Here is a 27,438-nt window from a genome sequence, read left to right as displayed (position 1 = left end):
TCAAATAAAACAACTAAATAAATACAGAGACAGACACAACTAGTTTGCTTCTCGCAGGCAGCTACTCAGATAGTCCTAGTTTATAAAGGCAGATTCCTCTCCATTTCACTAGCAGCAGAAGAAACGGGGGTTAAAAGTGAGATCCCCTTAATGTTGAGGTATTGCTGTTAAATCTAAGAAAGATTCTTAGATTTAGAAGACTGCCTACAAAATTGTCTACACCAATGCCACAAAAACGTTTTTCTAACTGCGTTCTACAAGCATGTCCTTCCCCTGCCTTCAATGTTTCCACACTAACAGGAGATTTGCAGGTACAGCTGTTCCTGCAGTTTGCTTTGGGGAAGATGAGCAGCGTATGTCAATGAGCAGCAGTTTTATTTTCTTTTGAGCTCCCACCTCCAGTGACACACACAGCCTCGAGATAGGAGCTGGAGGAAGCCAGCACAGGGATGAGCAAACACACCGTGTCACATCACTGCTGCAAGGGGTGGCAAGAGCCTCTCAGCCACCTCTGCTGGGCAACGGCGGGTGCCAGAGGACAGAGGGCTGACTGCTTCCCTTGCACAAGTGTCACAGAGACTCAGAGTCTGAGAGGTGCCAGCTGGAAACAGAACTCACTTTGCTGGGCAGGCAAGACTTTAGGTAGTGAGTAATTACCCGAGCCTATTCTTCTTCAGCTTTTCCCTCCATCCACGCGCATGTATCCAGCACAAAAAGCCCACCTGGAATACTAGTAAGCAGAATTGTGTAAGCTAATTGAGATAATTTTGCTAAACCAGTGGCTCAGGGAGAAAGGAATCATTGCAATACAAGTTTCTAACAGTGGTGACTAGTTTCCAATGCTGCAACATTCTTGAAATGGTGAATAATATTTCACAATCTGGTATAGCTGATGAATAAACACGGGCCGTAAATCAAGGCAAGAACTAGAAAATAAAATCTTCAGTATGTAGGTGAAATACAGAGGAAAGGACTGTTTAGGAGAACTGAGAGAACTACAAATTAGAATAACAAAGATACAAGGACGTAAAGGACAGGAAGGTAACATTTTAAGCCACCCTTCCAAATCTGTTCTGACTCGACAGTCACTAATTACACATGACGTTTTAGCATTGCAGAATGCCCTACAAACTAGATTTAAAAACCTGGTTCTTTCTTACATGTCAAACTGTATTTTCAGTAACAGTCTGGGCCATATTGCTTGGAGTTTCTGGTATGCAAATGAATATCTGCACAATTTAAGCACTGAAATCAACAGAAAGCTCCCTAGTGATGCTGACGTTGCTCTCACATCCTATTTTTAAGTGAAATGGTGCACAGTAGTAAAGTTACCAACACCAAAAATGCTACTGGCTTTCTGAGGCTTGGAGCAAATCCTCCAGCTGGCAGTCACAGGCATCTGGAAGACTCTTGACTGACTTTTGAGTGGCAGTTCCCCTAGGATTAGTTTTGGAGAAGTCTGGAATTGACAATAATCACCTAACGATAGTTAAAAAATATATTCCTTAACCTCTCTAGACAAAGAAATTATTTTATGTCAAGTGAAATAACGTTGGCTTACAATCTTGATCAAAACCATGACACTGTCTTTGTGATAAAACTAAAATAAATAGAGCTTCATCTTGACATAAATCACATCACGTGCCAATTAACTCTAATGTATCCTGAATGACTCTATTTCCCCCTGTCTTTTAGTTAATATCTACAGATTTCCACTCAGAAGACAGACTTTGACAGTGCTTATGCCTGTCTTAAGAAGTTGAAAAGCAATATAACATTACTCCCTAGGCTTTGATTGTGTACTTTTCCATTATCTCTTAGTTTTAGAAACTCCTCCAGGTTGCCAGCAGCAAGTGTGTATTTCTGGCACTTGACAGAAAACGCAGCTTTAGAGAATACCATAACTGAGCCTTAATATTTCTCTTGTAAGTACCTATTCTGCTGTCTTGCTGACTCTCAGTAAAAATGTGTCTTTACCTGAGCTGAGCTATCCAGATCCAATACAGGCATGGTCCTTTACCACAGGCTGTACAGTGCAGTGATAGAAACACAGCTCATATTAATGGGATGAACTGATCTAGAACTCTCATTAGTTGTGCTGGCTCAGGACATCCTGACATGACTAGAGAGGAAATACTAGAAGGAAAAAACTATAGCTTCACAAGACTGTGTGAAGAGCTGTTTTATCCAGACAAGTCTCGACATAATTTCTGGATCTGCTTTCTAACTAGTTTTCTTTCTAACTGTGTTAACTTTGCTCTCATATACTAATCTAATTTTTATTGCCAGATGTTATTGCATTAACTGTTGCATGTTAATTTACTATGATTTAGTAGCCATTTGATTGTTAATGTTTTCTGGGGGGCTTTGGCTAACTATACTGATGTAAAGTTTATCTACCCAAAAGAAATCACTAGTATACAACACATTTGCTGACTGCAGAAGTAGTGCATGTCACTCTTATCCTTAGAATTGATTGTTCTAAGGGTGATCAAATCTATGTAAAAGGTGAATAATCATAAAGCTAAATCAAAAAGTTTGTACTTACATCAGGAGGAAAATTACACTTATTCTCATACTATGTTACAGACTTTATGAGCTGGTTCATTTTCCAGGTGTATGTGAGACAGTTGATAGAAATTCCTGTTCTTGGATCATTCCTCAAGGTAGCTTTTTTTGTAATTGCTGTTGAATTATTAACACTATTTTTACGAAATTAGGATTCCAGTGCCCATAAAACACATCTGTCCTTATTACTCACTCTCTTATTCCCTTTGTAACATCCCAGCTTTGGGGTTTATGATAATTTCAAGGGCATTACCCTCTGGTGTCAACATAGTTAACGTTTTCTACGGAGGCAGTAGTGGATTTTTTTTCACCCATGGAGAAAATTGGGATTTAAGAAAATTTTTTCTGTGTCACAGAAGACTCCAACATACAGATACTAGATACCAAAAAGCCTTCTATTAGACAAGAAGACACAAGAAGCTAAAATTTTCCATTTTACATGTTGTCATAGTGGGTGTGTTTTACAAAATTGCTAGAGATTATTTTCCTCTGAGAGTAGACTTTGAATTTGTGCCCTTGACCATTTTGTGCTTCTCTCCTGTAGTTTTCTGATACTATAAGCACTGTGGAAACTTTATTTAGTCACATTCTGTTGTTTACATGGTGCTTTTGGTGAAGAGAAATGGCTACACTTAGATCACCAATAACTGTCTGAATCTGTGTGTTATGTGCCTGGGCAGCCAAGAGAACCTAGAGAGACAAATAATTGGTGTTAATGTAATGCTTAGTCTCTTTCACACAGTGTCCATGCAGGTGAGCATGGTGAGGCCTGGGAAAAAAAACCACAGGTATCAATTTCATCTTCTTCCTTGAAAGTCACTGAACACCAGTCTGATTGCAAGAGTGCGTCACACTATGCATAAAAGTGTAACAAAACCATGGTATGCCCCCAGGTCTTTAGAGATTTCCCAGCTCCTCCTCCTGATCTCAACGTCATTCCAAACAGCCATAGGACTGCCACACACAATAAGGTCAACCTATTTTGGTTACCACTGGAAAGAGGCAAACCGTCACTGTAAGACTGAGGGATATTCAGTCTCTGACTGGAAAACAGTTTAACAGTTTTAGGGAAAATCCTGCTTCAGTAGAATTCCTCTAAACACGTGCAGTTCCAAGATGAAAAAAAAAAAAAAAAAAAAGAAAAAAAAAAAACCCAGACAAAAAAAGTGCTAATATGCCTTTAATGTAAAATAAGTTTGGCAGAAAAATAAGAAACGAGCTGGAGTGATTTTTAAAATCCCCATCAGTGACAAAATTAGTCAGTCCATGCTTGTATATTGCCACTGAACATCCCCAACCGGTAGCCATGTGTATCAGTTTTGTTGCAGCCACACCACACTGTGTATCTCTTACAATGACGCCTATCACATTGACTCAGAGTTTTTTTTTTTTGAGCCCAATCTTCTTAAGCCACTACACTTGCCTTGTTTGATATGGACAAAAGGAAGACAAGTTCTGTGATAAGAATTAATGGAAGCAATGAAGTTTGTCCAAGAGCTAGGAAAACCTTGTAATTTCACTCAGCTGGAACTGGAGATTGCAATTCAGCAAAGAATCCCACAGAAATTTATAGCCAAAGGCACCTGCACAGGAGAGAGTAATTTTTTACCTGCAACCTGACAGTTAATGCTAACATTTGTTTTCTGGATTGTTTTCAGCATGCTTCCAATATCTACAGTGACAGCAGGTGATTCAGTGTTGATCATGGTAGCTCTTGATGCCTTTATCAGTGGCTTTCCTGCAAAAAGAAGCATCACAGTTTATCATAACAAGCATATCAGCGTCACAATGGGATAGACAGGCTGGAACACTCTTTGTGAAAGTAGACACGACAAGCAGGTGGATAAGGCAAAAATGAAGTGTAAGGCCACCTGCTTTTTACAATATTTCAGTGTCACCAAAGTCCATGGGTAAAGCTGTTTCGAAAAAAGAAAAGGCATGCTTGAAGCAGAGGCAGAATAGCATTGAAGCCATAAGGACATGCAGGAGAACCAGCTGAATCAATTAACACCAGCACAGCTGGAGCTGCAGTGAGATGCTTGCCTGGCGCCGGAGTGCACCACCCCCCTTGGTAAAGACCAACCCCAGGAGCCTGAGTGACGGCTACAAGCACAGCAGAGAAAGTCTAGAGTAACATGCAAACTGTTTCTACACACTGATCATGGTTTCCTTAAACAACAGGGGAAACACCAGGGTGGGGAAAACCATTTCTCATAATGGCCAGCAGAAGAAGATGAGGGATAAAAACCGAATTAATGTTATACACTGTTACAACACGTTTCAGATAAAACAAAACAGGTTATCTGATGGGAAGGGGTTTATCTCTAATACAGCTACCGTTTTGCCCACAATAAAGTCTACTTTCAACATTGGTGATAGCAAGTCAACGTGTTTCACTGCTGTTGAGTCTTTGTGGGATTACTTATGAAGTTATCCACCATCAGCGGCTCAAGAAACCTTCTGCATATCCTTTTGTAGGGCTACTGTAAAGGGATGCTCACAAAACAGGTCAGGGGTACCCAAGCTTAGCTTTGAGAGAGAGCACTAATGCAGCAGAGCTGGCAAGAGCTGAATTAGGGTGCTCCCCTGTCTCAGAGAAAGTGCTCTGCAGTCAGGATATTGCCAGAATAGCAGAAGATAACTGAACTGCTTTAAATCACATGAGACTTCGATGGTTTTGAGTCAGTGTTGCATTTTCAAACACATAATTTTCAAAAAATCTATAAACACCTTTTTTCTCCCCATTTGAAATAAGTGGTCAGATACAAAACCAGATATCCTTATGTGACTCCAAAAGCTGCATTTTCAGGCTAACGTCTATCACTAGCTTTATTTGTATGTTAATTTGGCACAGACCAATGAAGAAAAAATGGATCTGAGAAAAATCATTTGATTTCATTGAGCTCATGGAGAGTTCTGAAAATTTAAGTCAGTCTTAAATATAAATCTCTCCATATAGCTATATTTCCAGGGCTTTTAAAAGATAATATTCATCTGTAACTCCTGTCATATCAGTTTGGTTTTTTTTCTACTTCACATTTTTTTAGTTTGATTATTTTAATACCCAAGAATAGCTAAGTAAAAGACTATATTTTATTGTTTGAATACCTCCAAAAGTTTTGATTCTTTTGGTAAAGTCTAAATAAAAGAAAAATTCCTCAGCTATCCATCAGCCTTTTATTTTCCTGATTGGTTTCCATAACCCTGCCACAGACTAAAATTCTTTTAGCTGTTCAACCCATTAACAAGTAGGAAACCATTGTGAAAACAAAAAAGGAGCATATTCCACTGTCTTTTTTTTCCATGCATGTGTTAAATGAATCAGAAAATTCTTTAATGAAATAAGCTTTCATCCCCACTCTTGGTTCCTCTAAGATGATCTCAGCTTTCCATGTTTTTTGGAGAAAATACATCCATTATGGTAAAAAGATTGTTACTTTGTTCCAAGAACTGATCAGTATTTCACTTTGATATTTATGGTCTCATTTTATAGGCTGTTCAGCTTTTTACCTTAGATGTGAGATGCAAAAGTATACCAGTTCCTAAGAGGAGTTTTGCTTGAGTCTGGGAAGCATGAATGTTAGTTCACCTAAATGTTTAAATAATAGCTTTGATAATTAATTACAATTAAAAAGCTAAAGTCTTCCTGTGTGACATATAGACCTAACACTTCAGTTTTACAGTGTTATACAAAAATATTGCCACAACATGTACAAAAACTATGGCTTTTACACTCACTAAACAATGTGGACAGAACAGCGGTTTTGACTGATGATTTTTTAATCTCATGCTCAGCTTCATGCTGGTGCAGCATAGTAGTTTTAGTGTGAGCTGCTTCTTCTAAAATATGACACTACCCTAACAGCAGCACTATTACCTTGCTGCCTGGAGTTCAGCAAAGTTATTTCTGATAGTAGTAGTGTAAAAAGGATCAGTCTCTTCAGTTTTGCCTACTGGTAAATTGTAGCTCTGATGCAGATTTTTCTTTTTGCTCTGGAAGAGTCACCCGTTCTGCTAAAGGACAAAACAAAGTCTCTTTCTAGTTGATTTACTGATTTTCTAAGCTTCACTGCTATCCACTGTTGCCTTATTACATTTTCTTTATGCTTCTCTCAACTGAAATCTTCTCAGTGTTTGGTGTAATTTTTTTTTTTTTAAATTAAAGGTTATCAACAGCTATTCCTTCCTCTAGTCATACATGGACACAATGGCAGCTGATGGTTGCTGCCTATGCATTGGAAGCCTCCAATCATTTTCAATGCTGAAGCAGTGAAATGGATGAGTCTGCAAAATTGATAAGCCTTTCAGTATTCTTAGCATGTTTACTTTTGCCTTGGTGATAAAGAGGATCCTCCTTCTGTAAAACCTCTTTGCCCTGTCACAATCAATAGCTGTCACTGTCTCTTCTGTTCCTGTATCTTAACAGCTCTTCATTCATGTTTGCTGCTCCACCCTTCTGCTAGTCCTCATGTGGAGGTGAGCCTGCCGACCATGTCTGCTCGGGAACCCCGAAGAAGCTGGATTCACACTTCTGACTCCCTTTGCCACCGGCTTTTATATGGATGAGTTTTCTTTAGAATTGAATTCTAAACCAGCACAGGATATTTAGTGTGCTTTAGAATCTGCTACTAGAGGAATAAAAACATGGAATCTAATTTTTTGAGAACCTCTATTTGCTACAATTGAAACAGCGTCAGCCACGCTTGTGATTGAGGAAAATACAGTGTTTGATCCTGTACAAGATTCAGCTCCGGAAGTTTTCTTGCTTGCCTAATGTACACCTGAGTAACTCCTGCAATCCATCTGTTATACTGAAGAGATTGGTGTTATGTTTAAAATGAAGCACAGAAGTTGGCAGGCTTGGACTGCACTGCCCCTACAGGCTGCAAATAACCAGGATACTGTTTTAAGAGCATGTCAGATGCAAGTAAGAAAAAGCATTGATGTCTTGCAGAGACATGTAGACCTCACAAACTATCTATGAAAGCCTTGGGTTTTGCAGATCTCACACCCTGTGTTTTCACCAGTGTACTTCTGTTGATGCATGATAGCTTTAGCAGCCATCTGTTCCCCACAAAAAACTGTCCAGATTCACACAAGTAACACAGACAATCCTGCAATCACAGAGGTTAAACTATTACCTGCTAGTGTGACAGCAATGGAGACAGAGTCAGATCCCAGGGCATTGGATGCATTGCAAGCATAGAAACCCACATCAGCTTCCACAGGCGCCAGAATCTGCAGGGAGTCATCAGGCTGAAGGAGCAACCTGGCATAAAGCAGAAAGAAATAAAGATGTAATAGTCTCTTAGTCCATGTGAACATGAACATATATACTGGGAATTTTTAGGTTTAGGTAGTATTTTTCATAGATCAGGCCTTTGGGTTCAATTTAAAAATCTATGAAGAAATTTAAATTCTTACATTGAGACTGTAAGTTGTGATTACTTAAAATAAATTTTAGTCTCATTCTCAGTTCCTCTACTGCTGATATGTGTATTAAGGAAAGACTGCTTAGTAATCAGACTCTAATAATCAGTGAAGATAGAGAGGAGTTCTCAGCTCCTCCTTGGGCTGAACCCACCGTTTGTTTCCTGTCCAGTAAGAGCAGCCTACCATGAGCTCAGCGTACTACCTATGGTTAAACAGAATTAATATGGTCTTAGTGCTCTTATGAACTGCTTCTTTTCACTGTCTGGTTTTGCAGGGGTATAACTCATAAGGTCCTGGTATGTGGTGGTGAGTCTTTGTTGTGATAATCCTTTTGGATATTGCTGTAATATATTCAGTATGTTTGAATGGTTTGTTCCTAGCAACCCCCTCACAGTTGGTTTAGCCCAATGCTGTTTGCCCCCTTTCCTGTCTCTCAGTGCAAATACCTACCCCTAATTCCTGATCCTTCCATGTCCATCATTGTAGCCCTGCCTTTTGCCTTGTCATTTAAGTGGAATCGCAACCTCTCCTTCTAGAACCCTCTGTGTCATCTATGTAATCCCTGGATTCCTATAGGTTCTGGGAGAGTGTTCTTCTCCCCATGCACCCCTCATTGGTTCTGAGGCGATGTGATCCCGCCTTGTGCTCCTCCTCTGTTCTCCCCATGTTTGTTACTGTGTTGTCTGCTCCCCTGAGGCCTCCTCCCTTCATAAGTTGTAACATTGTACTGTTCTTGGTTCTACTGTCACTGCATCCCTTCAGAGGTATTTTGTCCCCTTAGGAATAAAGCCTTCTTGGAGACGCATACAAAGGGCGCTTCCTGTTCCCCTATCTCACCCCTCGGTGCTCCAATCCATCTGCCCACAGTCAGAACTGTCGGCCACCCTCTGGCTGCACCGCTGCCCTTGCTGCTCGGTGACTGGAAGCGGGCACTCGGTGGCACGGCCCCGAGGGAGAAAGTGAGCTAGGCTGGCTAAGCTTTCTCCCTGAAATCGGGTGCTGTGTCTGCTTGGCACCCAATGTGCAGCCTTCCCCCTCGTGGCCAGACCCCAGCAAGAGATGTCCCTCTGACCCGAGATGTCAGGGTTGTAAAGCTTGTTGGATCATCAGAACCCCTGAGCAGCTCACCTGCTTTCTGGTCACTGCGGCTCCCAGGGGAGGAAGGGACAACCTTCTACACGTTGTGGTGGACATAAGGAGGACCCCTTCCTGGGTGAGGACCATTCCTTACGTCTTTCTTTCCGAAAATCATCGGATTGGTCAGTATCCCGGCAGCTGGGACAGACCCAGCTGGGTGCTCATGGGCTGGGTGTGGGTGCATTCCCAGGTTAGGGGAAGTGTGGTGCATTGCATTAGCATCCCACCCCTGATGATTCCTTGGACCCTTTTACTTTAGTTTGCTCCTTTTAGCCATGGAAGTTTGGAGGAAAAAGTTGTGTTGGCAGTATGGGTGCCAGAATGTCAACCCCACAGCAGGAAGCTTATCTCCAAGTTGTGAGTTCCCTGGAGAGTGGGGAATGGTGTTTTCTAAGAGTCAATTGAAGAGATTTGTAAAATGGTTGTTTTTCCATTTTCCGAATGTGACCCCCCAAGATGTTAAGATGGTCGCATTTTGGAATGGAGTGGGAGCCAAGCTCACAATAAAAACTACAGAGGGCGACTCACTGGGGGATGAATTTTTTCATCTTTTCTTTAAAATGCAATCAATTACAAAATATTTTGGAAGGAAAGTAGAGAAACAAACAAATATATCATCCCCAGTTCACTCCAAGACCCCTTGTTCCTCATCCCCTGTTCCTCATCCCCCTTGTTCCATATTGGGTAGACGGGGGGAAGCAAACCACCCAGAGAAGGCGCCGGGCAGCCAAGTCATGGATTGTCTCCCTGGTTCCCCAAAACCTCCTCAGTATCTGTGCCCTGACACTGTTGGCTCCACTGTCAGGGATCCTTTCCCAGTCCCTGTAACCTCACCCTCTTCCCCAGTTATAAATACCCTGGTTTATCTCCAAGATGACACCTTCCTGAATGCTGAAAAAGGAACACAAGACGGCTGTCACCACATGAAGTGACCCCTCACTTGTGTTTCTTCTCTTCACAATCCCTTTTTCCCTGTCCCATCCCCTTAAACCTGCCCCTTCCTGTCCCCAAACCCCTCCTATGTTCCTGACTCCTTCCATTCCTTGGTGTCAATCAATTTGGCTCCGCCCATGGGTCCTCCCAGTGCTCCTCCTCCGGAAGTTCCATCCCCAATTTCCACTGCCTTCAGTTGCTCCACCCAAACTAGTCCTGGCTCTGGCTCCAGGTTCCATTGCCAGCTCCACCCACTTCCAGTTTCCCATGCTATCCTTCTGGTTCCCACGGTGATGTGGGGGCTGTGGGTGAGGCAGTGGGAAACCGAGGGTGGAACAATGATGGTGATGTCATCTTCGCCCCCCCACTAACTTATGGCGGTAGCGAGAGGCATCCCAAGTGGGTGCCTTTCTCCTACCAGAACATCATAGAATTGTACAAGACTCAGAAGGAGGTTGGCCGGCACAGTGAATATTTCAAGGGCCCCTTAAGAACAATGTTATTGGCAAACACCTTAGTCCCGGGTGATCTAAAACAAATCTTTTCCAGCCTGCTCACACCATCTGAGTATCAGCTGTGTCTCAAGGCCTGGAAGGGACTGCTTGCTGACCTCCTCCCTCAGCTTTGGGACAACACTGAAACGGCAACTGATTTAGATGACAATCTCATCACAATAAGTCATCTAGTCTGAGAGGGTGACTGGGCCCTGGCTTGGAAGCAAACTGAAAAAATCCCTAAAGTTGTCCTTGACAATATAAAGGAAGCTGCTCAAAAGGCAAAGGCATTCCAAATTATGCCAACAAAAGTGCCCTTGCCCAGTTTTATATCTTTGAAACAATGGGTTGATGAGACCTTTCTAGATTTTGTAGATAGGGTCAGGGCGGTTGTTAAGCGGAATGTGGCCAAACCAGAAATTCAAGAGAAAATCATCCTGGAAGTGGTCATGGAAAATGCCAATGAGTAGTGCAGAAAGATCATCCTTGCCCTTCCCTTTACACCGCCACCCTCATCAGGCGTTATTATGGAAGAGTGTACTAAGAAAGCAAGACCAGCGGAACAGCAGAAGAGTGTTACCACCAAAGAAAAGACAGCCGCAGTTATGGACACCATTCCACCAGCCACTCCACCAAGGAAGTATTACTGCTTCCATTGCAAGCAGCCAGGACATTGGATTTGGGACGGTCTGTTTTTTGAGAATGCTCCTCCAGTACCACTGAGGAGGGGAAGGGGACGAGGGGGAAGGGGAGGAAACAACCCTCCAAAAAACTAGTGTGGGAGCTTGGAACTGCCTTGTGCAGAGCGAAGGGTGGTTGTTAATGAAAACCTTAATGATGGTCCCTCTGTTTTTTTCACTTCCCAGGACAAGACAAAGAGCTTGGAACTGCCTTGTGCAGAGCACAGGGTGGTTGTTAATGAAAACCTTAATAATGGTCCCTCCGTTTTTTTCACTTCCCAGGACAAGACAAAGCCGTTCCGGCTTGAATTAACCCAATCTATGATGTTTTCTTCACCGTACTGGCATGAAATCCATGTAGACCCAGGACAGGACACTGTGATTTGTCAAAGGGTCAAAGGTCTCTACTGGCGGGGTTGTAAGTACCTTGTTGTAAGGGACTTGAGACACACACCCCCTAAGACCAAGATTGAGCCGGGAGTTATACCACCTACTCTGGGGTATCTCATTCTCCTGGCATGTTATGTCTATCCCTGCCATTCCTGCCTCTTCCTGAAAGGCCAGGTCATCATTCAGGCCATTCCATTGGCTCAACAGCTGTTTGATGACCTGGACCTTTCAGTTTATTACACCAAGGCAGTGGGAGAGGACAAGCCCCTCATTTGGTGCAGCCTTAAGAGTAGGGGGCATTCTATACAACTACAAGGGATGATGGACACAGGGGCGGATGCGACGGACATTCCTCCGCGCAAATGGCTGTCACACTGGGAGCTACAAGACGTGGCAAGTGGGTTTCAAGATGTAGGGAGAATTTAATTGGCAAAGCAGTCTAAGAGCATTGTACTAATTACAGGACCTGATGAGCAATTGGCTCAAGTATGCCCATTTATGTTAAATTCCAAATTCACTCTGTGGGAGAGACACGCCATGAACCAGTGGGGAGTCAGGCTTGAGATCCCTACAACTCCCCAGGTTTTTTGAATGTGGCTACTGATGAAGAGTGCCCTACTCAGAAACTGAACTGGCTCACTGATATACCTGTCTGGGTAGATCAGTGGGTGCTGAGAAACAGAAACTAAGTGCACTCACTCAACTCGTCGAAAGTAAAAGGTAATATCATAGAAACAAACAGCCCTTGTAATTCCCCGGTATTCATTATCAAAAAGCTGGGGAAGGACAGTGGTGCCTCCTTCACTATCTGAGAAAAAAAAATGAAGTCATCAAAGACATGGGGTCTCTCCAACCAGGGATGCCATCCACCTCAATGTTCCCGCAAGGTTGGAAACTGGCGGTAATTGATATCAAAGATTGTTTCTTTCAAATTTCTCTACACCCAGCCAATGCCCCACGTTTGTAGTTCCTGGTTCCTTCCATCAACCAAGAGGCTCCCATGAGGCGCTAGCCACTGGCATATTCTTTCCCAAGGGATGAAGAAGTCCTGTTCCCTCTTCCAGTGGTACGTCACCAGAATCCTATCCCCACTGCATGCCAGAGCAGGGGAGTGCGTCATCTACCATTATATGGATAATGTGCTAGTGTGTGCTCTCAATGACAACATACTTACGCAGGTTCTTGATGGCACATTATTGCTTTGTTGGTGTCAGGATTTGAGTTTCAACAAGAAAAAGTGAAGAGGCTGCCACCCTGGAGGTATCTTGGTCTTGAGATCACCAACCGAATGATGACACCACAGAAGCTGGTGATCAACGACAAGCCCAAGACCTTAGGGATCTCCATCAGTTGTGTGGGTCTTTGAACTGGGTCAGTGTCTGGCTGGGCTCATCATGGGAGATCTATCTCCTTTTTCAACTTATTAAAGGTGGGGAGGAGATGCATGCCTCGAGGCTTCTGACCCAGGAGGCAAAAGATGCAGTGGTAAAGGTCCAACTGGCAGTGGAAAGTTGTCAGGCCCTTTGCTGCTGGCTGGAGCTTCCATTAAATTTTATCATCCTGGCGAAACTGCCACACTTGTATGGCTTGATTTTTCAGTGGGACAAAGGTGAAAGGGACCTCCTCTTAATCGTAGAGTGGGTGTTCCTCGGCCATCAGTTGCCCAAGAGCATCACATGGCCACAAAAGCTGATGGCCCAGCTGATAAGCAAAGCCAGGGCGCACATGCGTTTGTTGGCAGGGTGTGATTTCGCATGTATTCATGTACCTATCAAGCTGTCCACTGGGAAACTGACCAACGAGACTTTGGAATAACTGTTAAGAGATAATGAAAATCTACAAATCATCCTTGATAGCTACCCTGGAAAATTATCCATCCATAACCCGGGCCACAAATTCTTTAACACGGAATTTAATTTGGTCCCAAAAGAGAAACAAAGCCGTAAAACTCTTAAGGCCCTGACAGTTTTAACCAATGCGTCTGGGAGTTCTCACAAGTCAGTAATGACGTGGAAGGACCCCCAAACTCAGCAGTGGGAAGCCAAGGTTAAGATTGTTGAGGGCTCCCCTCAAGCAGCTGAGTTGGACGCAGTCATCAGGGTCTTTGAAAGATTCACAGAGCCAATCAATATTGTCACTGATTCGGCATACATCTAGGGCAGAGCATGCAGTGCTGAGGGAGGTCTTGATTGCAGTGATTTTTAGGTTGCTCTCAAAACCTATAGAGCTGGTTTACCCCCAAGACAGCAATCATTTTACATAATGCACGTGAGATCTCCCTGGTTTCATCGCAGAGGGGAATCAGAGCTGACGCCCTGGCCACCCAATTGCAGCTGGCTGGCCAAAGTAACATCTTCCATCAGGCCAAACTCAGCCATCAGCATTTCCATCAACATGTGCCTGGTCTGGTCCATCAGTTCCATCTTAGGTGTGACTACGTAAGAGCGATTGCGGCCCCATGCTCCAACTGCCTGGAGTCTTCATTACTATTTATGGGGGCAGGGGTGAACCCGAGAGAACTCTAAAGTTGCAAGGTGTGGCAGACAGACGTCAACCACGTTCCCCAGTTTGGAAGACTGATGTATGTGTTTTGGTGGGCACTTTCTCTGGTGCTGTCTATGCCTCAGCCCACACCGGGAAGAAGGCTGGAGATGCACAGAAACACCTAGTGCAAGCCTTCTCCACCCTGGGATCCCCAGGGTAATTAAAACAGACAATGGGTTGGCCTATACCTCCAGGGTGTCCAGTGATTTCCTGCTGGAATGGGGGATTCAACATTGGATGGGTATTCCATACTCCCCCACCGGCCAGGCAATAATAGAATGAGCTCATCAGAATCTGAAGAAAATGTTAGAACATCAGAGAGGGGATGTTAAGATAAAATACTCACATATCAGGATCTCAAAGGCACTGTTCACCATTAGTTTCTTGAAAGGCTCCATTGAGAACCTGAACCCCCCAGTAACAAGACATTTCCATCAAAATAAGATGCTAGAATTCAAAGAGCAGTCGCCAGTCATGGTGAAAAGATCCAGAGATCCGCGAGACCAGAAGGCTTTTCGAATTAATAACCTGGGGGTGTGGATATGCTTGCGTGTCCACTCTTTCGGGCCTTAGGTGGATCCCATGCAAGTGTGTCAAGCCCATATTCCAGCCAGGGGCAAGGACTGCAACACAACCACCCCACCCCCTTCCAACGATCCCACTGACGTATCAGTGGCCTCAAATCGTAAAAGGCACAGAGAAGTAGGGGAGGAATTATGAATTTTATGCTTTCTTTATATCATAATTACTGAAAGTTTGTGTTGAGTCTCCCACATGTTATTTTTCTTTTCTTTACATAATATCCATTCTGGTCATGAAAATGTGGCTCCTGATGCTGCTGGACCAGTCCCCAGATGCATGGATTGTCCCACAGCTGAAGGACAACGTCTGGGTTACCCTTGCCCATGCACTTCAACAAGACCATATGTGTCTGTCTATAGCTGCTGTGGACGACCCAATGTCAATGTGCCTGGTGGGGATTCCCTTTTCCTTTAATCAGGATCCAACTCAGCTCAAGGCTCTCACTAATGAAATCAGTAAAAATACTCCCCTTGTTTATTGATGTTACATTCCTATTACAGACTCTTTAGTTTTATGGTGCAGGTGGTTTTCTGAGTTACCCAATTTAGAAAAAGAGCCCACTGAATTTGAACTCCTTGGTTCCTCTGTTGCACCCTATTGTGTTCAATTCATTTTTAAACCCCCTTATTACTCCAAATCTTATACTTCTGTTAAGATCCATAAATAAGAGTTTCAGGCAGCAAAATGGTGTCAATCCATTACACACCTGAATATCTCATCAAGTGAAAATCAGTTACTGCTCAAGCTGCCAAAAGGTGTCTTTTTAATTTGTGGGCAAAGGGCCTGGGCGGGAATGCCCTCTCATCTAATATGAGGCCCATGCGCCATCATACAGCTGTCCCTATTTTTGCCAAACCAAACACAAAGTTTAAATTGGCAATTTAAATCTAACCATTTGGCAGTCCAAAAATGTAGCATTAAAGAATTTGATGAGCATTGTCACTCCGAAATTGTCCATTCGTCACTTCCAAAAAGAGCTGCCATCTCTGCCTTTTTACTGTGGGCAGCAGCAGCAAAAGTGCTGGGTGAACTGGGCCACGTAGAGTGCTGGGAGGTGAAACAGGCCAACTTCACCTCAGTTGCTCTCAGTGACCTCCTAGAGAATAAGGAAGCTACCAGGCTGGCCACACTACAAAATTGTGTGGCCATAGACTTCAGACTCTTCTAGTGCACAGGCATGGCTGCGAAGAGTTTGAAGGACTCTTTATGTTGCTTTAACATCACAGAAAAAATCTAGAATATCCACGCCTTAGTCAACAAAATGAAGGACATGATGCACACCATCAAGGAAGAGACCAGGCACTGGTTCCAAAACCTATTTAAGAACTGGGGCATATCCAGATGGATGTCCTTAATTGTGAAAGTTATTTTATGGCTTGTTTTAGTTCTCCTCCTTTCTGCAGTCATTAACATCACTAAAAGAGTTCTATCAAGAAAGACTGTCCAGCGAAAGTCTCCCCCGCCACAGCAGTGGTGGGAAGAGACTCAAGTTTGATGCCTAACACTCCTCCCCACAGCTCCTCAAAAAAACTAAACAAAGGGGGAGATGTGGCAGTGAGTCTTTGTTGTGATAATCCTTTTGGATATTGCTGTAATATATTCAGTATGTTTGAATGGTTTGTTCCTAGCAATCCCCTCACAGTTGGTTTAGCCCAATGCTGTTTGCCCCCTTTCCCGTCTCTCAGTGCAAATACCTACCCCTAATTCCTGATCCTTCCATGTCCATCATTGTGGCCCTGCCCTCTGCCTTGTCATTTATGTGGAATCGCAACCTCCCCTTCTAGAACCCTCTGTGTCATCTATGTAATCCCTGGATTCCTATAGGTTCTGGGAGAGTGTTCTTCTCCCCATGCACCCCTCATTGGTTCTGAGGCGATGTGATCCCGCCTTGTGCTGCTCCTCTGTTCTCCCCATGTTTGTTACTGTGTTGTCTGCTCCCCTGAGGCCTCCTCCCTTTATAAGTTGTAACATTGTACCGTTCTTGGTTCTACTGTCACTGCATCCCTTCAGAGGTATTTTGTCCCCTTAGGAATAAAGCCTTCTTGGAGACGCATACAAAGGGCGCTTCCTGTTCCCCTATCTCACCCCTCGGTGCTCCAATCCATCTGCCCACAGTCAGAACTGTCGGCCACCCTCTGGCTGCACCGCTGCCCTTGCTGCTCGGTGACTGGGCAGGGAGTGGGCACTCGGTGGCACGGCCCCGAGGGAGAAAGTGAGCTAGGCTGGCTAAGCTTTCTCCCTGAAATCGGGCGCTGCATCACTGGTATACACCTACTTCAGCAAGAATTCAGTCCATGGGTTTGTGCTTATGTATTCTTGTTTTCATCACACTGTGTTTCAAGATTGTTGCTCCTTTCTCTGAGTTTTCTTTTTAGCTGGAACTGTAGATAAAATCTACTGTTCTCATCATCTACTGTTCTCATCAGCAACTTTCAGGAGTTGTTGCTTGTAAACTCTAATTGAGGCTGTGATTGACAGTGGGTGGCAAGGGTGAAACTGGGGGAGGGATATGCCTGTAAAACACATGCAATAGAAATCTGCTTACAGATCCTGGAATTGATGAGTTTCTTTACACTCCCATCATCACAATAAAAACTGTTGTCTCATGGACGAATAAGCCACGGATATTTGGTTTTGTACAACACTGTGGGTGGCAGATCTCTAAACCAAACCAGATTAGGGCCACCCAGCAAAATCTATTATAGGAGAAAAGCTCCAGAGATAACATTATTTTTTTACTGTTTTGTGAGTAATAAGAAAAATAGTCATTATCAATAAAAGAGATGCCTGTTTTTAAACAAGTTTTATACATGCTTAGAAAAATGCACATTTGCAAAACAAACATTAATACTTTTAAAATTGCATCTGTGCTTTCACAGCTAAAAAAACCACCAATGGCTGAAATAATTGCCTTCCCACTTTTGCTGTGAAGGATGTTTTTCTTACTTCTTAGTCATAAGGAGGGCTGACTAGATAGTCACTGCTAACGGCGACAGCAACTGACAGATTTTTTTTACTTGCAGAACTAATGTTAGCATGCATCTCTATCTCACACATAAATTTTTAGTTTAACACCGACTGCTTCAATCATTACATGGACTTCATTAAATCTTCAGAAGTTGTCCTAAATTAGAACAGCCTGTAACATTTAAAAGCTCTGTGTGTTCTGTCTGCATGTCTACAAATATAGTATGTAGGCAGATCTTCAGTCTACAACAAACTAATGCTTACAAGACCCCTAAAATTGTTTTAATTAATGTTTCTGACATCTTCAGGCCGAGGAAAGATCTTGCCTAATACTGCATGTTATAAAACATGAGGATGCATAATTTGTTATTAATCACCTCTCCTGACATAAACATCTCTCTGTCAGCTTAAGGCACCTCAAGATCCAGCACAAATATTTTAAAAATAGAGGTAGTCCAGGTAGGTACTTGCCTTTTTAAAAAAATAAAATTCCAACACAGCTCCATCCTCCTATCCTCTCAATGCAAGTTTTAATGTCCTTTTCCACAAACAAACATAATGTCATCTTCTTTTCCATAGTTCTGTTATTTGTGCATCACAATTAGGCATAGCTGCTTTTCTTGAAAGCAGATCTTTTATCATTCCTCTTTGCATAGAACTATTTTGGCTGAATTCCCTATTTGCTCATAGATTGCTATTTTTGTTTGGTATTGAGTTGCTTGTTAGGGCTGAGAAAAAAACCAACCAGCTGTAGCAATTCTTTATGTCACCAGCATGTCTTCAGAATCTCATTTATGGACTGAAAATAATACAGCTTAATATTTAATCAGTCTCATCTCAGTTGCTCCACACTGCATTGCCTCCAAGACAAAGACATATTTTGCAGGACATATATCAATGACTAAATCAGACAAACACCTAACAAACACCTCGCAAACACCTAACTCCATACCACTTACTGTTCACATGCTGCTTCATGTCCTCTTATAAAATTTATTTCTGTTTTAGAGAAGTTGAATTATCAAGCACTAATGGATCCCCAGTAACAGAAATTGCAGCATACTTGCAAGGCGTATTAAACAGTGCATAAATTCCTCAAAGATTTTTCACTTTCAAAACTGTTTCCTAAGGAATTTAATCTGAATTTTCTTTAAAATAAAACATTTTCCAACATACACAGCAGTCAAAAAACTTTGGTACGGATACTAGTAGACTCTGAAATGGCATTCAGAACCCATGCTGGTGTTAACTTGACTCTTTAACTTTAGGAGATAGTGTGGACTTTTCTGTAAATAAGCACTCAGACTGAACGGGGAGACACAAGTTGGGGATCTTTTACTGGAAGCAGAGATATTTTCAACTGTTGCAGCTATTTGTGTCATATGTTTTCATTCTACTGAGTAACTGAAAACCAGCAGTTTTTGGGGGCCTAAGTTGCATCTTTTTGTGACTGTACCTAGACTAAAGCCAAAGAAAATTAATTTTTGCAAGGATAGCCATGCAGTAGGAGTCATACTTCTGGGTGGACGAAACAGCTCATGGAATGGGGCAATGAGAATAGAGCCATATATCAACCATCATTATTGGACATCACTGGCTCAGACAAAATCCACGGCCGCAACGTGTAAAAGTGAATGCCTTTATCTCAGTGGTTTGTGTACACAAAACAGGCAGCTGTCACCCAACCTGAAACTGGCAGCCTATACTCCAAGAATTGCCATAGCAACCACGTAGTTCTGAAATCTCAGTATATTCAGTAGGGTGTGACCTGAGGAACTTCAGCACTGCTCTCCGGCCATTCTCAGAAGAGGGGTCTCTCTCTGATACTGGTACAAGAAAGCCCACCTCTATTTATTTCCTTATTCCCATTAAGACAGAGGTAGGCTCTTCTCCATTCAATGGTTGGCAAAGTACAAAGAAAACAAACTGCAGAGCGGAAGGACAGTTCAAACACACCAGACACCACCACACATTTACATCTGTGACCTTGCAGTTTACAGCAGTACACTCTAAGTCTGCTTAAACTGCAACTTCCATTGGCACAGCTGACTGACAGGCAGCAAGAGCATTCTAAGCCAAAACCAGAATACTTATCTTAAAGAATCCAGCAAAAAAATCCACAGAACAGTTTTTTTACACGTCATGATTCCTAAATTTCCATTAGCTCCAAAGATATAGTGTTGAGTTGTGCCTGAAGCTCAGAGCCTGGTCATTTCTTCCCCCACATACCAGCCCAGGGGAACTATAAATGATGAGCACAGAAGGAAGTTCATAAAGCACAAACTGCCTCAATATTTAAAGAAGAGTTGTCAATGATTTATACCACTAACTGGAAAAGAAATGGTACTTTCCTCTGACTTTTTGATAGAAATTTTGAGCACACAGACAACTGACTGGTAATTCAGAAACAAAACAACATTCAAGGCTATTTCAGCCAAACTGAATGGAGAAGAAATAAGGATTGAAAAAGTATTGTGAAATTATATATGAAAAAAATCTGAAATAAAACTTCAGGAATCATGTAAGTGTCTCTTACCAGCTAAATTAATCTACATGTTGTGATACCATGAAAGATTATAGAGTGTGACATAAACTTGCCAATTTCTCTTGACTGTGGTGTTCAGCATTCCTCATAGGTCAATTTTGTGTAACATCCCTTCCCTTCCATGGATGCCACAGAAGTTACAGTAATTTCAAGGAGAAAAAAAATCCTCAACTTAATGGCCCAATTCTAATAGGATATACCCAATAGATGAAAAATTATATGTGAAACTTGTTTTGGGGGTGGCTTACAGATATTTTCACAGGAATATATCCAAATGAAGGGATTCTGTATGTCCAAGTCATGCTTATGACTGTATGTGATTTCCACCAGAGGTACATTCTTGTTCTCAGTGACCTCTACCCCTTCAAAAGTTACCTTTTTTTGGTTTTTTTTTTTTGTGTTCAATTTAATATACTTATTAGCCTTCAGACAGAGAGGCAAGAACCGGGAAACTCAGATCATTATAGAAAACAATTACTTTTTCTTTGATTGAATAGTCAAAATAAAGAAGAAGTGAAGAAAACAATTTCATAACTGTATAGAAGGGGCAATTTTACCTAAATCAAGATTTTACTGGATGATCCAAGGGCACCACACTGGAAATTAATTTTTGTCTTGACTCCATCTTTTCCCATGATCTCATGACTAAATGTGTATGTCTTAGCTGAGGTCAGTATCTTGTGCAGAAGGAGTTGCTAGCAGATCCCTGGACAACTTTGTTGTACTGTGTTGCTCATTATTACTGCCTACTACAGTCTTTTCCTGTTCTTATATAATGATTTCTCACAGGACAGAACCAAAATATAAAATCCCAAGCATACACATGGGAAGAATGTATGTTATCAAGACAGTTAAACATACAACTGAAAATAACCTCTTTCTGTGTGCTCTTCCACACAAATGAATAATGGGGAGGGATCAGAAAGTAAAGGCCACCTGAAGGAAAAACAGCATAATTTTTGTGGTATACTGGTAAAAGCATTTTGTTATGTCAAATTCTCAGGTTACACCTGGGACCAGCATTCTGGAATTCAAACAGGTTAGGATTCACCAATTCACATGAGAAGACAAATGCTAAATGATCCTTCTGTTGAGACCACAGCAAAGCTGCAGACAGCCATGAGGTGTGGTTCCACAATTTACAGCCTTCATCAGAACATGCACAGTAAATGGTGATTGTAATGCCCTTTTAAGCTTATCCTGGGGCAGTTTAATGCATGGATATATATGTGCAAGGCAAAACCTCATCTCCTCCATCTTCTCTTACCACAACCATGTCTGTCAAGCCCTCCTGTAGCACTAGCAGAAATGCAATTTCAGCTCCAACAGAGGATAATAGCAACAACCAATGACCAGTTTTTTTATCTCTGTATCAATCTTCATCAGATGGGAAAATAAACTAAGACTCCCAGTTTCTGGATACAGAGTGCTCTGTTGACTGTATTAGGCACTTATGTCCTTTAGTACTTTACAATCCCTTACTTTTACTTACTCAAACAGAAGTACGGCTCCTGTCTGCCACACCAGTCTGACCTGGCATCCAGACCTTGCTGAAGATTTACAGTGCCCTGTTTAACCCATTTACCAATTCACATGCACTTGCCCTTCTTTCTGTTATGAAATCAGACTACAGCAAAACATGGTTTTGTCCATGGGACTGACAGGCAGTAACACATGGCAAGTGATGAGTCAAAATATCAATTATTTTCCTAGAAGTTAAATAACATGCTTTACCTATCATTGTATTTCACTTCCTCTCCATTCTTAGCCCAGCTGATGGTGGGCTTTGGGTTTCCCACTGCTTCACAGTGAAGCAGCACACTCAGTGTGCCACTTGCTAGGACCACTGTCTGTCCCAGGTGGGTGACAACCTCTGAAGCAGAAAGTTGTTGTGCTGCTGAAATCTTTCGGAGGATGGCAGGCTTTTGATGAGGCCTGTGCAAACCATTGGCCAGGTCTACAGAAGTGGGAATAAATGTTTCAGCAGATGATGTCCTCAGGGAGCTGGTAAATCCAGAAACACGTCTGTGGAAAGGGTACTCCACTGAGGCTGAATCAACTTTTCGCCTTGGTGCTTTGAGGACAGATTCCTGATGGTCCAAGTAGCTCCTGAAAGCCTCATGAGCCAGGTGCACAACAAGATATTCAGTGTAGATATCTTTAAGTTCCTCAGGCTGTCGAGACAAATTTCTTATGATATCATCCAGGCGTTTCTGCTCTGTGACCATAGTAAATGGCAAGCTATGCTCCTGGCTCTGGTCCTGTTCTGAGGATGCATTTCTCTCCACAGACTCCTGGGCTTCCCAGGACTCCAGACTTTCCGCTGGCCAGCCCTTGAGCTGTAGCAGCCTCGAGACAATATTGTCATACCATCTGCTGGGGTTAGCAAGGTGCCCTCGCTTTTCAGCCTTGCTGCCATTGAAGAAAATCCCATTGAGATGTTTATCCTCTGTTCGCAAGGCATCGTTTAAGCCGGCCTTTCTCATGGCCTCTTCCTCCCTAATACCAGCTGGCTGCTCAGCAATGATCTTTTTGTTGCTTCCAATCAGTTTAATTATGAAATGCTCCCGGGCTGGCCCTGCTGTGCAGGTGTATGTCCCAGTGTCTGAAGGTTTCAGATGATGGATTTTCATGTACCCGAAGGGTGCAATGGTGATGTGAGCTGAACTGACAAGCCTCTTATCATCCTTCTCCCACGTGATCATTGATTTCCGGAATCTCCTGGTAGGGCATCGGAGAATAACAGAAGTTTTGGGCAGCAGGTAGGCATATCCACCCACAATGAAGTGCAGTTTCTTCTGCTTCCTTGTCTGGATGTAAACTTGCTTTACAGCCATTATATAGGGGCTTTGCTTATGAGCTGGTCTGTTGTGCCCTGAAATATCATTATATGATTAGTATACGATATCATTAAACAAAGCAATTAGTTTACATTGTTGTGGGCAGCATTTGGCCCATTAGACAGTAATGGCAGAAGCTGGACACCGTTTGCTGGACGTTAAACTAAAACAATCAAAGTAGGAGGAATAACAAGACACACTGCAGGAATGTGAAAGTAGCCTAGAGTATATGCAGAAACCAAATATCCAGGGATAAATCTTTACGGGAGAGAGAAAACTTCAGCAGAAACATAGTTCTTGTTAAAGTACTTAAACAAAGACTGTTATTCAAGAAATGCACTGAATAGACAAGTATTTATATTTAAAACCTTCAGAGGCAATGTGATCTTGCAGCTCACAACAGCAAGGTAGAATGAGAGTCTTGCTGCCTCAAGGTGTAATGCTGGACAGAAAAAAACTCTCTTGGCTCGGCTTAAAAACGTGGTAAATACTATTAAGATTCACTAGTTCAGTGAGTTCTTCTGGTTTCCTGATCTCTGTGTCAGAGATCTTTAGTATGAAGCACTAAATTAAGCTGCATAGGCATATTACTAGTAAATACCATGTAAAATTTGGTCTGAGCTTTAGTTCTAAACATCAGATCTTTTCTCCCTACATACCCTTACATTCAGCAGTTTCAGAGGCAAGCTGAAGCTAGGCTGACTTTCACATATCCAGTTGGCTTACTGTAAACTAGGGAAGAGTATACAGGGGACTTGTGATGGGCAAAAACAAATGCATGAACTACCAACATAAATCTAACTTGTGTTGCATGGCTCATTAGCAATCTCAGGTCATAGAGGATTTGCAGTGACATAATGAAATAACAGGTTTCTAAATGATCGTTGGCAAAATCCCTTACCAACCATTTTCCTTGCAGCTGTTCTAGCAGACAGTTTATTTGCTCCAGCCCTCCAGCTGCTGTGCTGTGTCTCTGAGCCTCTACATTCCAGCTGCGAAATTAAGATCTAGATTTTGGTCAGAATTTTGAGCGAGTTCTTCCAGAAACTAGTAGTTCCCTTCCAGCACACTGGCTCATATCCAGCTCCATTAGTGAAATCTGCTGCACTTCTCCGTTGGCTTGACTTATTTACGGACAGAAAAACCCACTCCACAAGACTGAGTAATACTAGCGTGAAAGCAGGCTGTGAAGCAGGAAATAGCATGGATTTCTTAGTGAAACACTTCCAATCCCTTTTCCCCAGACACTGCCAAACACCTTTTCCACTTACGTGCACAGGGGCCTAGTGAACAGGGCCTGATCAAGGATGAGAATGGCAAAGGGAGGCAGAGTGAGGAATTGATGATAACAAAGCCCCCGGTTTTCAGCATCTTTCTGCAAACAGCATTTCGACTCTGTGTGCCTTCTCCACAGCTCACTGAACACTAGGAACAGGATGAAAACATTAGGAGAAATGAAAAAGGTGCTCCATGAAAACACACTTCCTTCCTCAGCTCCCATATCCACATTGCATACACACACCACAGGATAAAGCAGTTGCAGTTTTCAAAATGTTGGTTGCAGCAGAATAAAACAGAGCAGCATCTGACCATGCAGCTACAAACAGTGCAGGCATAGTAAGGAGATGAATTACTTCTTATTTTCTGTCCTGTAAGGCTTAATTTCTTTCCATGCTCTTGTTACCACTTCTTTTCTGTCAGATGGTGTCTCTTGTTTTAATGGTACTGTGCTACAGTTCGAAGCCAGTCTTTAAGCTTTGTTTCTATGTGTCTGTGTCTGCTGGCTGGAAAAACTCCAGCTCATGTCCAAGAGCAGACCTCATGGAGCTGCAGATCACAGTTGCATTCTGGGCCAGATAAAATCCAGCCTAAGCTTAATCTTTAAGCTTTGCTGTTGAAAATCCCTTTAGGAATAATAAAGGGATGAATATTTTAGTCATCAATTAATTACCTCAGCCTTGTAGTTACTATATATGGCCTACACAGAATGGTATAAACCCTCTAATACCAGACTGCAGTGCTTCTTGCACAGGTGGACATGGTTTGATGGACTTCACCATGACTATTCAGTTTCATATTTATGCATATAGCATTGCAGAAAATGAAATACAGACAGTGTCTTTGCACTGGAACAAAGTAGCAGTCTGTAAAAGGAACTAGAAAATGGGTAAAGCACTGTAATTACCATCTTCACTGCCAGAATGGCTATGTGTCTCCTGGCAGAAGACTTTATGAAAACATACACTAATTTGAGTAAAATGCCCAGGCAGATCCCCATAAAGAGGGTGCAGGTGGGACAGCTCCATAGGGTGGTTGGCATTTCTTTTACAACTTCCACAAGACAATTTTCACTACCTTCCATGACAGAGGACTGGAAGAGTGGTGGCAGAGACTGCAAGATGTGGAATCATTTTCATGCTGACTGCCATGAACCTTTGCCTTGCTTTGACCTCATAAAGTAAAATTATATTTTTATAATATTTCTCCTCCCTTCCCCTTTCCCTTTCCCTTCCCCTCTCCATTCCCTTCCTCTCCTGTTCCCTCCCTTCCTCTTATTTTCTATTGTCTTCATCATAGGAAAGGGTTGGAGTGACCCCAAGAGGAAAAGACTATTGAGATCAGAACAGCTAGATTTTGGCAACAAAGAGCATGTAGCCTAGGGTAATAAAGATTACTCTTCATCAATGCCTTGGATGAAATAATAAGCATAGGCAGGGACAGAGGCAGGGATTTATTGTTTGGAGCAAGGGATTTATTGTTTACACCAGAAGGGTCTTAAAGGTTTGGTCAGATGGCTAAAGCACATCTGTGGAGAGAGACACCACAGAGGAACATGGAGCTAGTGATAGCATCCCTAACCAGGATGATGAGGACAGATCACAGGACAAAACTGGGCATAACATGCTTTGTGAAGTCTGACCTTATTTGGGTCCTCTATCCCAACTGGCTTCGGAACTTCATCTCCAAGATCTGCACAATGCTCATGCAAACAAATAGTATACCTGTGTCCAGTCAGAGAGAAGCCATTCATTGGGACAATCCTCATTTTTGCAGGCTTGTTGTGTAATGGTCCTTGGCGTGGGGCAGAAGGTTTCTGGCAGCTCTAACAGGCTTCCATCGGCCAGGCGCTGCTTACAAAGTGTATCTCGCTTCTGGACACCACCACCACAGGTCTGTGAACACTGAGAGAAAAGAGACAGCCACCTCACACCATACCCTCACCACCCTCCTTGCTGCAAAAATTACTTGTGAATTAGGGTAGAAATCAACACTTTGTCTTGGCCAAATACAAAACATAAAACAAAGTAGACTGCTTTTAAAAATGTCAAATTTATTTTGGAAAAGGGGAGCGGCTTAATTTGCTAGTATTTAGAGGAACTGTTTCAGTATTTCTGAAGTGTTCTGTTTTAAGGTGTTCTTTCAAAAGACATTGAAACAGTCAGTGAGTCAGCATTGAAGTATGGAGGTGGGAAATTTGTCCTCTCCACCTGGAAACTGAGACAATTGCATTTGATGTAGAGAATCTAAATAGTAACACCTGTGTCTGCACTCTGACACTAACTATGTCAGAAAGAGTGGAAAAGTCTTGTCCAGCAGTAGATAAGTAAATTGAGATTATTCATATCCAGAGAATACACCTCCCTTCTGTCTTTAAGGTAAATATCCCTCTCTGCATCCATTTTTCTACTTAAGCAGGGCAGGAAATTTTGAGTAACCAAATTTAGTAGTTTTCCTGAATATTTTTTGTAAATTTAAGTTGCTCAGCCCTTTTTCCCAAGGATCCTTTTCCTGAGGCTGGTAAGAGACTCCCAGTTCTGCTCAGTTCAGCCAGCTCAACTCCTTTTCTCATTTCTTCTAGCAAAGGAAAGGGGGAGCTTGCATTACACTGACATGACCAGGAGTTGCTTATAGCTTGTGACATGGCAATTATTCAAGAGAAACAGACAATAATATGGAGAAGTATTAAAAAGTATACTTAAGCAGTTAAAAAGGGAGTGTTTTAAAAAATCTTGCAGTCATGAAAGGCCCTTCTCTCTGAGATAAAGAGCTGCATGAACTTTAATGTTAGCCTGAATATTTAGGCTGAACATTTTCTTTGAAAGACAGAAAGGAAGTGCAGAAAGACATTTTTATATTTGCTTTCTTTTAATTTGTAAAATTAGCTTTTGTCTTACTTATTTTGAATGGTACAAAGCTCAAAGTCTTCCAAAAAATTAAGCAACAAAAACATTAGTTTTCAACAGAAGAAAATGTCTATCAGCCTCTCGTTTTAGGAAAATTCATTCCTGAGGAGGAAGAAAAGTATGATTAAAAGTATTATTCCA

General features: G+C 42.3%; 1 protein-coding gene across 1 annotated transcript in view; it reads right to left on the bottom strand.

Annotated features, from left to right (window-relative positions):
• ADAMTSL1 (ADAMTS like 1) overlaps positions 1–27,438 on the bottom strand; it is a 311,100-nt gene that overhangs the window by 27,270 nt on the left and 256,392 nt on the right. The window contains exons 18-22 of the mRNA XM_063181380.1: positions 26,116–26,295; positions 24,385–24,538; positions 22,008–23,148; positions 7,710–7,837; positions 4,178–4,306 (exon numbers count right to left, since the gene is read on the bottom strand). Coding sequence (XP_063037450.1) covers positions 4,178–4,306; positions 7,710–7,837; positions 22,008–23,148; positions 24,385–24,538; positions 26,116–26,295 — 1,732 coding nt within the window. The remainder of the gene's footprint in view (positions 1–4,177; positions 4,307–7,709; positions 7,838–22,007; positions 23,149–24,384; positions 24,539–26,115; positions 26,296–27,438) is intronic.

The sequence above is a fragment of the Melospiza melodia genome, chromosome Z, assembly GCF_035770615.1.
Source record: "Melospiza melodia melodia isolate bMelMel2 chromosome Z, bMelMel2.pri, whole genome shotgun sequence".
Taxonomy (NCBI): Eukaryota; Metazoa; Chordata; class Aves; order Passeriformes; family Passerellidae; genus Melospiza; species Melospiza melodia.
This window is presented reverse-complemented; position numbering and strand designations above follow the sequence as displayed.